At 37.8% G+C, this 15,170-nt stretch overlaps 1 protein-coding gene across 1 annotated transcript in view; it reads right to left on the bottom strand.

Annotated features, from left to right (window-relative positions):
* ADAM28 (ADAM metallopeptidase domain 28) overlaps positions 1–15,170 on the bottom strand; it is a 72,399-nt gene that overhangs the window by 43,943 nt on the left and 13,286 nt on the right. The window contains exons 3-8 of the mRNA XM_043453489.1: positions 14,980–15,056; positions 13,476–13,554; positions 11,886–11,962; positions 9,937–10,126; positions 5,498–5,569; positions 4,169–4,240 (exon numbers count right to left, since the gene is read on the bottom strand). Of these exons, the coding sequence (XP_043309424.1) occupies positions 4,169–4,240; positions 5,498–5,569; positions 9,937–10,126; positions 11,886–11,962; positions 13,476–13,554; positions 14,980–15,056 (567 nt within the window). The remainder of the gene's footprint in view (positions 1–4,168; positions 4,241–5,497; positions 5,570–9,936; positions 10,127–11,885; positions 11,963–13,475; positions 13,555–14,979; positions 15,057–15,170) is intronic.

Here is a 15,170-nt window from a genome sequence, read left to right as displayed (position 1 = left end):
GGATTACAGTTAATGATACTGTATTCTATGCTTCAAAATTGCAAAAAGGGTAGATCTCTAAATGTTCTCATCACAAAAAAAAAAAAAAAAAACCTGATGGAATCATGTGACATGATGGAGGTGTTAGCCAACCCATCAGGTTAGCAAAACTAATCATTTTGCAATATATAAGTACACCAAATCAACATATTGAATGCCTTAAATCTGTCCAATATAATATGTCAAATATATCTCAATAAAGCTGGGGGGAAACCGCAGTTAAGACTTTCTCTTGGGGAAACTTCCTGCTAAGAAATTTGAGAAGACATTTTTTAAAAAAGAAAACAAGAAAAGTGTTGAGGTATGCAGTTATCATCAAAAGGTAAGTAAAAATCTAACCAGATTAAAATCTTGCTTTGATTGTTTTCCAACTTTCTTATTTCTCTCTTCCTTTTATTTCACCCACCTGACAAAACTTCAGCCCTGGTTAAAACAAACTGTCCTTTCTGTTTCTCCTCTGTCAAGCTCTGGTTTCAGACAGGGGAAAGCAAATGATGTTGACTGCTTTCACTCAGAAGACATGACTACTAACCTCAAGTGGTCTGAACCACCCTCCAGCAAACCTGCTGTATTTCCAAAGTCCATTCACTCTCACAGCTTTCTGCACATGCCTCTCTTTCTTAAACATTCTGGCACTTTCTTTCAAGTCCTCACTTTGAGCAGATTCATTGAAGAGTACAGATGCAACCAGAAGAGAATTTCCACAAGCTCCACCCATCCACCCACACTGGTCTACACCTATTCAAACAACCTATACTTCCCCTTCTTCACTGTATGAATGACAGGTCTGTGAGCCCAAGGCCAGCTTCCTCACTTATGCACCGGACCTGCCATCTCAGCCCATATCAAAGAGATTCCTCTAGCAATTCTCCCATCTTCTTTGCATTGTCAGTGTTGAGCCTTCTGTGCAATCATTCTCATCAGCATCAAAAGGATGCCTCATTGTGGCGGGGAGAATTTCTCTTTGTGATTTTTCCTCCTTTGAGTTATGCCCCATTTCTCTGCTCCCATTTATAACAAAAACTTCCAGAAAAAACAAATCTGTATTTGCTGTTTCTAAATTCATGTCTCTCATGGTCTCTGGACTCCCTAAAGTCATGATTTTCACAGTCTGTTGCTTCATCCAGGAGATCAATAATTTCTCCTTTGTTAAAGCCAATGGCCAGTCCCTGGTCTTCAGAAGCATCTCACATCATTGATTATGTCTTTCTTTGATAGATGTTTGTTTCAAGTAGCTTCCACAACCACAACTTTTCCTTTTCTTTTCTTTATTGTCTACTCCTTGGTCTCACCTCCACTCTCACCTCCTCCCCTCTTACTCATCCTCAAAGAAGTGTTTCAAGGATATATTTTTGTGTCTTTTTCCTGCTTACCTACACCCATTTCCCTGGTGATTTTACAAATATTTTCTGTAAAGATCCAGATAGAAAATATTTTAGGCTTTAAGGCCACATGGTCTTGGCTGCAATCAAAGCAACCATAGACAATGTAAACAAATGGGCATGGCTATGTTTGAATAAAACTTTATTTTATAAAGAGGCAACAGGCCACAGTTGGTCCACATGGCACGGTTTGCTGACCCATCTTATGCCACCTATGTGTGCTACACATATAGCTAATTCACACTGTTGTAGAAATTAACACAGCATTGTAAAGCAATTAGAATCAAATTAAAAAATAAATTAAAAATAAATAAATAATGCCCAAGTTTAAAAAAAGGTATAGATTTATATCTCCACTCAGACCTTGCCCTGAACTCCAATCTTCAGGATTTCCACCTAGAAGTCTTTGTACAAAAAGATACCTCAAAGTTGATGTGTCCAAAATGGAAAGCCTAATCTCTTCTCTGAAACATTCCCATTGTTCCCCCACCATTGCTTCACATTCTTGAAGTTGCTCAGGTCAAAACCCTTGATGTCACCTGACTTCTTTCTTTTTTTATGTTTCTCATATCCCATGCACCTTATAAACTCAAGTCACTCTATCCAGAGATCAGACCTTCCCAGTAGGTCACCCATCACTGATTTCTCTCAAGCCACCACCATCTCTTAGCCTGAATTATGACACAATTCCTCTACCTGGCCTTGTTTCTGCTCTTGCGCTCCTTCAGTTTATCTTCAACAGAACAGCCAAAGTCATCTTTTAAGAACCCAGATCTAAACATATCACATCTCAGGTTAGGCTTTCTAATGTCTTCCTCACTCATTAAGAAAAACAAAATCCTAAATACCATCTGTGATCACTTATCTGTGAGATCTAAAATATAACATAAATGAACTGACTCATGAAACAGAAACAGACTCTCAGACATAGAGAACTGACCTGTAGTTGCCAAGGGGGAGAGGGTGGTGTGGGGGGGATGGATTAGGAGTTTGAGATGAGCTGATGCAAGCTATTATTTATAGGATGGATAAACAACAAGGTCCTACTGTATAGCACAAGGAACATACTTTGCAATGGTTTATCCTGTGATAACATAATGAGAAAGAATATAAAAGAATGTACGTAAATGTATAACTGAATCACTGCTATACAGCAGAAATTAATACAACATTGTCAATCAACTATGTTTTATTAAAAAAAAAAATAGCAAAGTCCTTACACAGGCTCACTAGGGCCTTCAAGTTTTGGCCACCACTACCTTTAGATGTCATCTCCCTCTCTTGGCCCTGGCTTTCCACTTACTCCTCAAGCAAGGCAATCTAGGTTCGACACTCAGGTCATTTTTTCTTCCTAGTGTTAGATCTGTCTCTTTTCTACAAGTCTCTGCTCAAATATTACCCTATTTGAGATGACTTCCCTATTAACACAGCACCCAAGACATCTCATTGCAGAACTTCACTGGTGGTTCTCTGGTAAAGAAACCATCTTCCAATGTAGGGGGATTGGAGTTTGATCCCTGATCAGGGAACTAAGATCCCACATGCTGCAGGGCAACGAAGCCCTCACACCATAACCAGAGGGCCCATGCATTGCAACTAGAGTAGGGTGCATGCCACGACGAAGAACCTAAGTGCTGCAACAAAGAATTAACATAGCCAAAAAAGAAGAAAAACAAAACAAAACAAAACCACCAAACCACAGTGCATACACGTAAATCTTTCTCTTCCTTTCTCTTTCTCTCTCTTTTTTAAGACTGTTTTATTATTCTTTATAGTACATATCATCATCTTACACACTCTTTATTTGACTTGTTTGCCTCTTTGAACAAGAATGCTAACTTCCTGAAGGGAAGAATAATGCCTTGAAGAAAGAGATATTTGTCAGTTTTGTTCCCCTTTTTATTTCCATAATCTAGAAAAATACTTGGCACAAAGTAAGTGCTCAATAAACATGGCCACTTCTTGAGGTCTCTTAAGAGGAGTCAGCATACTCTCTGTGGTGAGAAAATGAGATGTGACCTTGGTCACTGAGTCCGCCTTCATTTCATTTCTATTGTTACAGTAATTGCAGGACCACAGGTGACTCCGCCATTTCAACTAAGTAGGCTAACTATATGTTCAACTAACAAGGTTTGAATAGAAGGGATATAAATATAATTTTAATGGAAATTAGATGATAAAATCATGTTTAAAGACTGAATCAACAGTTGTACAATGAAAATAGGCTTGGAAATCTAACCAATCTAAGATAAAATCTTCTCTCTATTGTTATCTAACTTTGTGATTTTAGGCAAGTTATTTTGTGTCTTAGAAGCTAATTCATTAGCTATAAATTAGATTTAATAATATGTTAGAGTTGTTCAAGGTTTAAATGAGATAATGTATCAAAAGCTGCTATTGTACCAGAGTTTGGCTTATCTCATTTGTTGGTTAGTTGGTTTTTCCATTTGGTTTTCTATTGGGATTTGTATGTCAGCATTTTCTTACTGGGCTTTAGAAAAACAAAGACCATGAAACAAAACCACCTTCTAAATCTTGATGGACCTACGAATAATGTGGCAAGTAGGTGACATACTTCTCTATCATGTAATATTAATATTCAATGAAGTAGCCAAAGTTATGGTCACCTTTCAAGAGACAGTTAGCCATATTCTTAGAAGCATTGGTTTTTCTTCCCTGTCTCATGAAATGACCAGTGACACCACCTAACAAATTGTTAAAACAACACTCAATAAAATATATCATACCATGTTGATGTAATTGACCATCTCAAATACCGTCTTTCTTATTTCTTCTAGATCTTGACTGTATTTTTTAAACTAAAAAACAACACAGACAAAATACAGACATTGATAGAAATGAATGAAATTAGAAGGTTAAAAATAGCAATTTCACTAATTTTACTTATTATAGTTAATGATCAATTATAAAAGCTAGCCCTTAAACATTAAAAACAAAACACTTCTTTATTTCTCTAGCTAAATGAAAGCACTTTAGAAGATGATGTTTCATCCCATAAAGTACTATCTCAGTGTAAAGCTCTAAGGAACTATTCCTGAAGTATTTTCAGTTAAATACCATGGCTTCTTAAACTGTGTAGAATTAGTGCAAGGAAGAGTCTATTCATTTAAAGAAATATGAGCAGTAAATGAATTTAGTATAATAAGAAAGGTCAAAACTTTATGTAATAAGTATATATATATATAACTTTATATAATAAGGGGTCAAACTTTATATAAAAAGAGAGGTCAAAAATGAATTAACTTATATTATCATAACATAAGTTTTCCTTTGTGATCACATATGTGGAATTCAGGTTTAGAACAATCAATATATTAAAATGCATTCAAAACTGTAACCAAAGCTCCATGTGTTATATAACTAAATGAAAAATTCTTTACAGAGTTTTCTATCAGAGTCCTTGTCTTCTTTTCTTTGTGATGAACATTTTTCCAAGTTAAGAATCTAGGCTTTTATCAGTCACACATGCTACAAATGATTTTTCTCAGTTTGTGGTCCTAATTCTTTTATAGGCTAGTTTTGCCAAACGAATAGCTTTAACTTTCACTTTGGATTCTGGCTTTTAGGTCAGGCATCTGCAAACTAAGAACCCAATGTGGCCCATGACATGCTTTTGTAAATAAAGCTTTATTTCAAATTTTTTTAAAAAAGATTAAGAATGAACATTACCCAAAAGTGCCTTTTTCAGAAAATTCTATTAGCTCTTTTAAAAATTTACCACTCCCTGATAAGCATAAACTTCAATTTACCAATGATTTAACTATTTAACATAAAACAAGTGACTAAAGAATTTAATTAGAAAATAAGTTTGGAGTTCTTGAGACAATAAGAAAGGAGCATTATAGTGCAAAAAGATCAGTTTAGGCATATTACGTTAGGTACTCATTCCTTAAAAGGCAAAATCATATCAGCCTAAATGCATGTCAAATTTCTAAATTTATAAAAAAGAATAGCTCATATTCATTATTTTAAGAACATATCCATTATTTAATATCTTGCATAATAAACTTATGCAGTATAGCATTTTAAAAGACTCATTTATCTGATATAATTACCTCACCATGGTCCAGGACCAAATAATATTCTACATATTTCTTTTTTTCCCAAGCTTTCTGGTCTTTGGATGTCTGTAAAAAAAAATAAATAAAAAGGAAAATTACTAAGGCAATGTCTCTCTCTGCAAGAATCATTCTTAAATTTGAAATGTGTAATTTAATAAGAGTTGGTTGGTACCTGGGAAAGAAGGAAGACAATACTGCCATTTTGACTCTAACTAACCACCAAAATCACCTTATACTAGACTCAGAATGTCATAGGTAAAAGAGACATTGGTGATATTCTAATCTGGGCCCTTCATTTTTACCAGAGTGTAAAGGATTGCATAACTAATTAATCAGTTCAGTTCAGTCACTCAGTCGTGTCCGACTCTGTGACCCCATGGACTGCAGCATGCCAGGCTTCCCTGTCCATCACCAACTCCCAGAGCTTGCTCAAACTCATGCCCATCAAGCCAGTGACTCCATCCAACTATGTCATCCTCTGTCGTTCCCTTCTCCTCCTGCCTTAAATCTTTCCCAGCATCAGGGTCTTTGCAAATGAGTCAGTTCTTCCCATCAGATGGCTAAGGTATTGGAGCTTCAACTACAGCATCAGTCCTTCTGTTGAATATTCAGGACTGATTTCCTTTAGGATGGACTGGTTGGATCTCCTTGCAGTTCAGGGTACTCTCAAGAGTCTTCTCCAACACCACAGTTCAAAAGCATCAATTCTTTGGCACTCTGCTTTCTTTATAATCCAACTCTCACATCTATACATGACCACTGGAAAAATCATAGCTTTGACTAGATGGACTTTTGTTGGTAAAGTAATGTCTCTGCTTTTTAATATGCTGTCTAGGTTGGTTTTTATTCCAAGGAGCAAATGTCTTTTAATTTCATGGCTGCAATCACCACCTGCAGTGATTTTGCAGCCCAAGAAAATAAAGTCTGTCACTGTTTCCAATGTTTCACCATCTATTTGCCATGAAGTGATGGGACCAGATACCATGTTGTTATTTTCCAAATGTAGGGTTTTAAGCCAACTTTTTCACTCTCCACTTTCATCAAGAGACTCTTCCTTGCTTTCTGCCACAAGGGTGGTGTCATCTACATCTCTGACGTGATTGATATTTCTCCCGGCAATCTTTTTTTTTTTTTTCTCCTGGCAATCTTGATTCCAGCTTGTGCTTCATCCAGCCCAGCATTTCGCATGATGTACTCTGCATATAAATTAAATAAGCAGAGTGACAACATACAGCCTTTACGTACTCCTTTTCCTATTTGGAACCAGTCTGTTGTTCCATGTCCAGGACTAACTGTTGCTTCCTGACCCACATACAGATTTCTCAAGAGGCAAGTCAGGTGGTCTGGTATTCCCATCTCTTTAAGAATTTTCCACAGTTTATTGTGATATACAGTCAAAGGCTTTGGCATAGTCAATAAAGCAGAAGTAGATATTTTTCTGGAACTTTCTTGCTTTTTCAATGATCCAGTGGATGTTGGCAATTTGATCTCTGGTTCCTCTGCCTTTTCTAAAACCAGCTTGAACATCTAGAAGTTCACGGTTCACATAGTATTGAAGCCTGGCTTGGAGAATTTTGAGCATTCCTTGACTATCATGTGAGATAAGTGCAATTGTGCAGTAGTTTGAGCATTCTTTGGCATTGCCTTTCTTTGGGATTGGAATGAAAACTGATCTTTTCCAGTCCTGTGGCCACTGCTGAGTTTTCCAAATATGCTGGCATATTGAGTGCAGCACTTTCACAGCATCATCTTTTAGGATTTGAAATAGCTCAACTGAATTCCATCACCTCCACTAGCTTTGTTCATGGTGATGCTTCCTAAGACCCACTTGACTTCCTATGCTAGAATGTCTGGCTCTAGGTTGGTGATCACACCATCGTGATTATCTGGGTCATGAAGATCTTTTTTGTATAGTTCTTCTGTGTATTCTTGCCACCTCTTCTTAATATCTTCTGCTTCTGTGAGGTCCATACCATTTCTGTCCTTTATTGTGCCCATCTTTGCATGAAATGTTCTGGTTCCTCTGCCTTTTCTAAAATGAGGCTTCCCTTTTGGCTCATCTGGTAAAGAATCCACCTGCAATGCAGTAGACCTGGGTTCATCCCTGGGTTGGGAAGATCCCCCGGAAAAGGGAAAGGCTACCCAGTCCAGTATTCTGGCCTGGAATATTCCATGGACTCTATAGTCCATGGGGTCGCAAAAAGTCAGACACGACTGAGCGACTTTCACTTATCACTTATATACGCACACACAATAATTAATAGAAATGCTAAAAATAAAACTAAAGTCTTCAGATTTTTTGAACAGTGGACTTTCTCCACTAGTCTGCCATGAAATAGACATGTTAACTTCAGCATTCTCTTAGGGCCTGGTTTTGTTTTGGTTTCCTTGTATTCCTATCCCAATAAGTAGCCCCTCCTTTACCAAGGGTTCAAAGCCAGGAGTCACCACAGCACCTAGTCTGTCCTTTGCTTCTCAAACAGAGCTGCATCTCTGCACATTCCAAGCTTCCCTCATTTCAGTTTCTTTCTCTCCACAAAACAAAGTAAAAACCATGTTTCACAGTAGATTTGTTACTGACCTGAGTTCTTGAACTCTGTGTGTGTGTGTGTGTGTGTGTGTGTGTGTGTGGTATGCAGTATGCAGTGTCTTAATTCTCTGACCAGGGGTTGAACCCATGCCTCTTGTCTTGGGAGCAAGGAGTCTTAACCACTGGCCACCAGGGAAGTCCTTGAACTCTTTAATCAGTAGTAATTGATAAGAGGCCAGATGAAAAATTCAGACAAGAGTTAGATGCAACAAGTAGGCAGTTACTTGTAACAGTCTGGCCTCTTAAGGCCAAAGCTAGAGATATGCATTTGATGGTAATTAGTGCAAAGTTCCTATTTAAATAAGACATAGCACTGGATGAGATTATCCAGGAAGGATATGTAGATAAAGCAAAGAATGGGATGCAGGATTGAGCTACATGAGGCCTCTAATATTTAGTGGTCCAGCAGAGGTGGGATAACAGTGAGAGGACCTGAAGAGGAGTACCAAAATGAAACAGTAAAATGTCATGAGAGTGAGGATATTTGCACATGATTAGCAAGGAATTGAGACAGAAAGACTAGGGACCTGTATCAAGCTTAACCAGAAGATCAATGTTCACGGAAATTTATGGCTCAGAGTGATTCTCCTGGGCCCTTAGATATCATAGCACTGGTAGGACGTAGTGCTCAGTACCCAGTCTCTCAGTCGTGTCCTTTTGGTGACCTCATGGACTGCAGCCCGACAGGCTCTTCTGTCGATGGGGTTTTTCAAGCAAGAATACTGCAGTGGGTTGCCATTTTCTCCTCCAGGGGATCTTCCCAACCCAGGGATCAAACGCGTGTCTCCTGCAATAGCAGGTGGATTCTTTACTGCTGAACCACCTGGGAAGCCTGGTAGAATTTAAACCCACAGAAAATTGAATCCAACAGAGATTCTATTTTATTCAGACCTCTTCTGTCCAGGTCTTATGGATTCTGAGAACATGTATAAGAGATGATTGGATGTGAAATATATCCTGAAGAAAATGAAGGTAATGATGAAAAAGTTTTTGTGTATACATTTTATAGTTTCCATGCTGGCTTCATGGTGACTCAGAAGATAAAGAATCTGCCTGAAAAGTGGGAAACCCGGGTTCATTCCCCGGGTTGGACTCATCCTCTGGTACTGACTACCCACTCCAGTATTTTTGCCTGGAGAATTCCATGGACAGAAGAGCATGGCAGGCAATAGTACATAGGGTCAAATAGAGCTGGACACAACTGAGCAACTAACACTTCCAACACAAGCCACGTTCATTTTCTTGTGTGACCAGAAGCTGAATTCCAGGTATAACAGAATATTCTAAGCTGCAGATCCCATATTTATTTTGCTCACTGCCATATCCCCAAGACTTACAGCAGTAGTTTAAGAAAGATCTGTTGAATAAATTCATTCATGGAGACAACAGGGTATTTTATCTCAAAGCAATAATAATACTTTATCCCATTGTTGTATGATGCAGCATTGTGAAAGTTGTCTGCTTCTAGGAGACCAGCATTACATCTATGCATCTTTTTAACCCTTGAACACAACAGATTGTTAATAACAGTCATTTTTGTTGTTTATTCGCTAAGTCATGTCCAACTCTTTGCGACCCCATGAACTGTAGCCCACCAGGCTCTTCTGTCCACGGGATTTCCCAGGTAACAATACTGGAGTGGGTTGCCATTTCCTTCTCCAGATCCATATGTACCTATTAAATAAATCATCAATGTACAATGAGGTTTTAATGTCTCTGTAACCTGCTAGTTTCAACAATGACTGTAAAGTTTCAGTCAGTTGGATTTAATAGGACTGGAACCCAGAGCAACCAGGATGAGATATATAAGAACACTGAAAATAAAAAATAAAAGTAGGCATACAGCCAGACTGGTAGATGGTATTGCCTTCAGATGAGTCCCAGGTGCCCAGATTGTGTCAGTCATCCCACAGGAGCTGTTAGTCTTCTGCTCTTCAGGATTGTGCTTGAAGAGTGCGTGTTCCTGTTCATCCTGGTTTGTGAGGCTTAACGGTTCGATGAAGTACTTTTGATCTCCCTGACTGAAGTAACCCCTGAAAAACAGAAGAGTCTAAGCTTCCTAAAAATATTCCAGTTTTGAGTGTTAAAGACTTGTAGACTCTAAAAAGTGACTGTCACCAAAGGATTCCAAACTCAGGGCAGTGGAATATAGTATAACATTACAGCTGAAGACACCTTTAGAGACCACGTAAACTTGTTTTCTCTATGAGGAAACTGGACCTGTTGGGGAGAAGTGACTACTGCAGTCAGACTGCTATGTCAGAGCTGGTGCTATAAGGAAATTTTGTGACCCTCAGTCCAATGGTCTTCCAATTCCCATGCGTTGTCTGCTCTAGAGGTACACTGACAATGAAAGAGACTTTGGAGTCTTATAGCAAGGGTTAAAATTCTGGGTCTATGACTTAAAGTTGCATAACCTCAGTTTCTCCATCTACAAAATGGGAATGATAATATCTACTGAAGAGTATAGTTGTAAAGGCTGAAGGAGATAAGATGCAAAGCACACAGTCAATGAATATTATCATTTTCTTCTCACTTCTCTCTGCTGAAGTCCTGAGCTAGGATTCACTTAACCATTATTTAGGGAGCACCCATTATTCACTAGACATTGGAGCAAGGGCAAAAGGTAAAAAGGAAAAGAGTCAAACTCTCTCATCTCAATGAGCTTATATTAAAATGAGGAAGACGGAAGTGAATCAAATGATCACATTGGATCTACAAATACACATATGATGTATATGTAATATATACAATTACAGCAGATAATTGCTAAGAAGGAAAAGTCTAAGAACATACAGTAGTAGGGAGACTGGACTAAGTGTACATGGAATTAGAAGAGTGGGTGTAGAGAGATAAGTTAGACGATTTCAATATTTATCCACCCTGTTGATTTAACTGTGCCAGGTCTTAGTTGTGGCATGTGAGATTTTTAGTGTGGCTTGTGGGATCTAGTTTACTGACCAAGGATCAAACCTGGGTGCCCTGCCTTAGAAACAGGGAATCTGAGGCACTGGACCATCAGGGAAGTTCCACTTAGGTGATTTCTTGCAGTGGTCTGCATAAAGGATTATGGCAGTTGGGACTAGGATGTGGCAGCAGAGAGAGACTATAGTGAATAATCTCAGGGAATATTTAGAACATATAATCAACAGGGTTCATTAAATTAATTGAAAATGTGTATTTGAAAGGCAAGAAGTCATCAAAGAACCTAGGTTTCCGGATTAGGCAAGTGGTTGGTTGACTGTAACATTCACTGAGATGGAAATCACTGGAAAAATACCACATTAGGGAGAAAACCATTTGTAGTATATTAAGATTGAGATTTCCTTGAAATCTCCAGATGTGGAGAGATATAGAGTTATGGAAGAGGAAATGAGAGAATCAAGTCTGGGCATCGGAAGAGATATCTTATTGTAGACAGATACATGGCAAGTCATAAACATCCAGAAAGAAATGGATGTCATAGGAATGGATAGAACACACTAGAAAGAGTTTAGAGTGAAGAGAGGTTTCATTCCCTATAGGCTCTGACTCTAAAACTAGGACTCCATAACCTATATTTTGAAAGCAAGCAGACAAACAAAAACAACTCTGCAAGCAATTCAGGGATGTAATTTATAAACTGCTATCAAGAAAAGCCATGTTTCCTTCAAATTTCAAAATTTTTGAGTCTTTAGAATTCAAACTCAACTATAGTACAATTCATTATATTTGAGATTCTTTATATTATTCACACATATCATCATCATCATCATCACAGGAACACACAAACCATCAGGAAGACTTCCTTACCTTAGACCTCTACATGTGCTGATGCTAGCATCAGAAACTTTTTCATTAACGATGTGTCCTTGGTAATAACAGTTATCCTAGGAAAAAGGGGAAAGGGGGTTGACAAGGGACAAGTGTGCATGATTTTAGACCAGCAACTAAATTTGAGTTTGAAATCTTGAAATGGTATCAAAACTGTTTTCAAACCATTTTATGCTAAACAGCAGTCAATTAGAGCTGTAAAAAAATTTTTTTAACCAGCCTTTTGTGGATAAAATTTTCATCATTTAGTTGATGATCCCAAATGCCTAGGAGGCATTAACTATACCTTGTTGCAAATTTTATTGTTGCAGAAGAAGAATGCCAGGGATGAATAGGGTCTGGGAAAAAACAAACTCATAGATGTAAGTTTAAAACCTGAGTCCCTGAAATACCAGACATTCATTCTTTCCCTGGATAATTAATTGTTCATTGAGTTTTCCTAACACCAACAAGCTCTTTCCAATGAATGGATTATTCAGATTGTGTTGTTGTTTCTTGATTTATCCAAAGAGTGCCACCAGGCTAACTGGATTAATATTAACACAACAACTCTGTCTCCACTTGAAGCAAATGCTCAACCTTAATGCTTTTTCATGTGGATGTCCAGTCAAATTCACCTTTCTACTTTGGGACAGGCAGCGTGTTGGCCAACATAAACCTCTGCATTGCTATGGAAGAGAATTCTTGAAGAGCTTTCTCAGAAAAGATGGCAAAGATAAAACATCCCTCATACCTCTCCATCCTGTCTTCTCTGAATAAGAGTCCAAAGTGGAAATTATTTAGGGAAAACACAGAATTCTGCAATTCTAACGTTGAGGATATAGGATTGAGTTTGAGAGGCTACATGACACGGAGAGGTGATTGGCGTTGACTGAAAACACCAGACACACGTAATTCTTTACTTTTCTAATGAAAACAAGAGGCTCCTTCTGCCTGCTCTCCTATAGGGAGTGCTTGAAGGCTGGAAAGCCTTACCAAGGTGGTCAAGGGATGGGTTTGTTCTTGTCCAACTGTAAAAATGTTGGAGGGTCTATTAAGAATTACTACTGCTCCTGTTTTGTAAGTTCATTTGAATCATTTTTATTTAGATTCCACAAAGTGATATCATATGATATTTATCTTTGTCTGCCTTACTTCACTTAATCTCTAGGTCCATCCATATCCTGCAATTAGAATAATTTAATTCTTTTAATGGTTGAGTAATATTCCATTATATATATGTACCACATCTTATACCTACTACTATATATATAATAATAATCAACTATAGCACAGGGAACTCTACTTAATAATCTGTAACAACCTATATGTGAAAAGAATCTGGAAAACAACAGATACATGTATATGAATGACTGAATCACTTCTGTTATACACCTGAAAGTTGCTGTGCAACTTTACAATGTTCTAAATCAACTCTACTCCAGTAAAAAAAATTAAAAAATTATGAATTATTACAGCTGAAAAAAGCAACATATATTTCACTTTCACTACTTGTCTGGCAAAGACACTGCCTCTGGGTATGTGGGTCACACCCCCAATTAACAGTGAATCTAGGATACTCTGCTTTACCATGATCTGTGGGCTCGTGGTGACTGCCTTTCCACTGGAATTATAATATGTTTCTGTGTAGCCTGGTGCAAGGAGATTCCTGGGGGAGAAAAAGAAATGTCATTTTTATTCACGCTAACTGCGAAGTCCAGTGATTCAACTGAGAGATTTTCCTGGATGTGGTGAGCTTTTCCTCCTAGTCCCCCAAGACAAATCCAACATGAAAGAGGTACTTAAACAGGAGGGAGTGAGAAGGGCAGGGAAATTCCTGAGTAGTGTGCAAAAATGTCTGTTTCCTCATCAAACTTTGCATGCTTGTCAGAGGGGTGATTAGAGGCAAAAATAGAACTGAAATGGGCAAGGTTGATAAAAATGACTGAGAAGAGCAAGGTTCACCCCACCACCAGCTTCGGATGACTGCCCTTTTTCACCCAGTCCTTGTCAGTTACCAGTAACAGTTAACAATTGCAGCAGTGGAAAGTGTATTGAAAATTGACTTGCACTTGGCAGTTAGGGACCTTTCAGCATTTCCACTGAGCTTCTTAAAATTCTTTCAAGGCCTCACCAGCAAATAGGAGTCTGAATATTTTTTTTTAAGAGGCAGGGCAAGGAGAAAAGGGAGTAACTAATATGTATTAGATACTGTCTCTATCCTGGCCGCTGGAATAGATAAATTATGTGTAATGTTTAATCATTTCAACAGTCCGAACAAGTTAAGTATTACCTTCCTTATATTTCAGATGAGATTAAATAGTGACAAAGAATCTATCCAGGTCTGCCTGAATTCAAAGCCTGTACAATTTCCGTTGCATCAAACTATTTCCATACTCTAGTCAGTTGTGACTTTTTGTAAAATATTTGAGGGAGGGAAAGCATCTCACTGTTCCTATATTGAACAGTTTAGGGATTAAAAAAGCTTGAAGGAATAGGACTAGGAAAAACTACTTTGGAAATAGTGTAGACATAGGATGATCAAGATCTGGATGGGAGCTGAGGCAGTGAAGTTTGAAAAGCAATGTTGAATTTAGATGAACTGACTGAAGGAATCAGAGACAATGAAATGTTTGAGAATATGGAAGGTTGGTGGATGTGGGTAGAAAGCAAATTGGTGTTGCAATTAGGGGATCCCGATTTTTATTTTACCACTGACTCGAATTTTGGCTCTAGAATTTAACACATATATGTCTTTTTTCTAATCTTTCAGTGTTAAAATAATAAAATGCAATAATGCATGGGAAGATTTAAAACTCTATGCTATTTCATAGAAGTTGCTAAAATATATGTCTGCTTGCATTGTGTTTTATGACTCCAACTATCAGAACACTAGTCAACTGTGGTTTTACTCAATGTGTCTCTACTACTTCAGTAGGAACAAATATTCAAGGAACCCATTGGGTCAATTGAGAGTAAAAGCTGAATATCCAAGATTTCCAGGAGCCCCTAGGTAGTAACAGACTCAATTAGTACACTTTCCATATGCTAACTGGTTGTCGGTGAGAATAACATCAGAAGTATAGGCACTTACTTGTTTTTTTTCAAGTAAAGCACTGCAATTTTTCCATTAACCGTCATTTCATACTTCAATTCAGTTTCAAAATTTTCCTGCAAAAATACACAAACATTTATTGGCAATTAAAAACATACATACACAAATTCATCTGGCTATGTTCATCACTAGAAACAATGCCTGCTTTTTTCCCCCAGTAATTGCTGTAA

Source organism: Cervus canadensis, chromosome 30, assembly GCF_019320065.1.
Source record: "Cervus canadensis isolate Bull #8, Minnesota chromosome 30, ASM1932006v1, whole genome shotgun sequence".
In the NCBI taxonomy this organism is placed as follows: Eukaryota; Metazoa; Chordata; class Mammalia; order Artiodactyla; family Cervidae; genus Cervus; species Cervus canadensis.
Note: the sequence above shows the minus strand (reverse complement) of the source record. Positions and strands in the feature narration are given on the sequence as shown.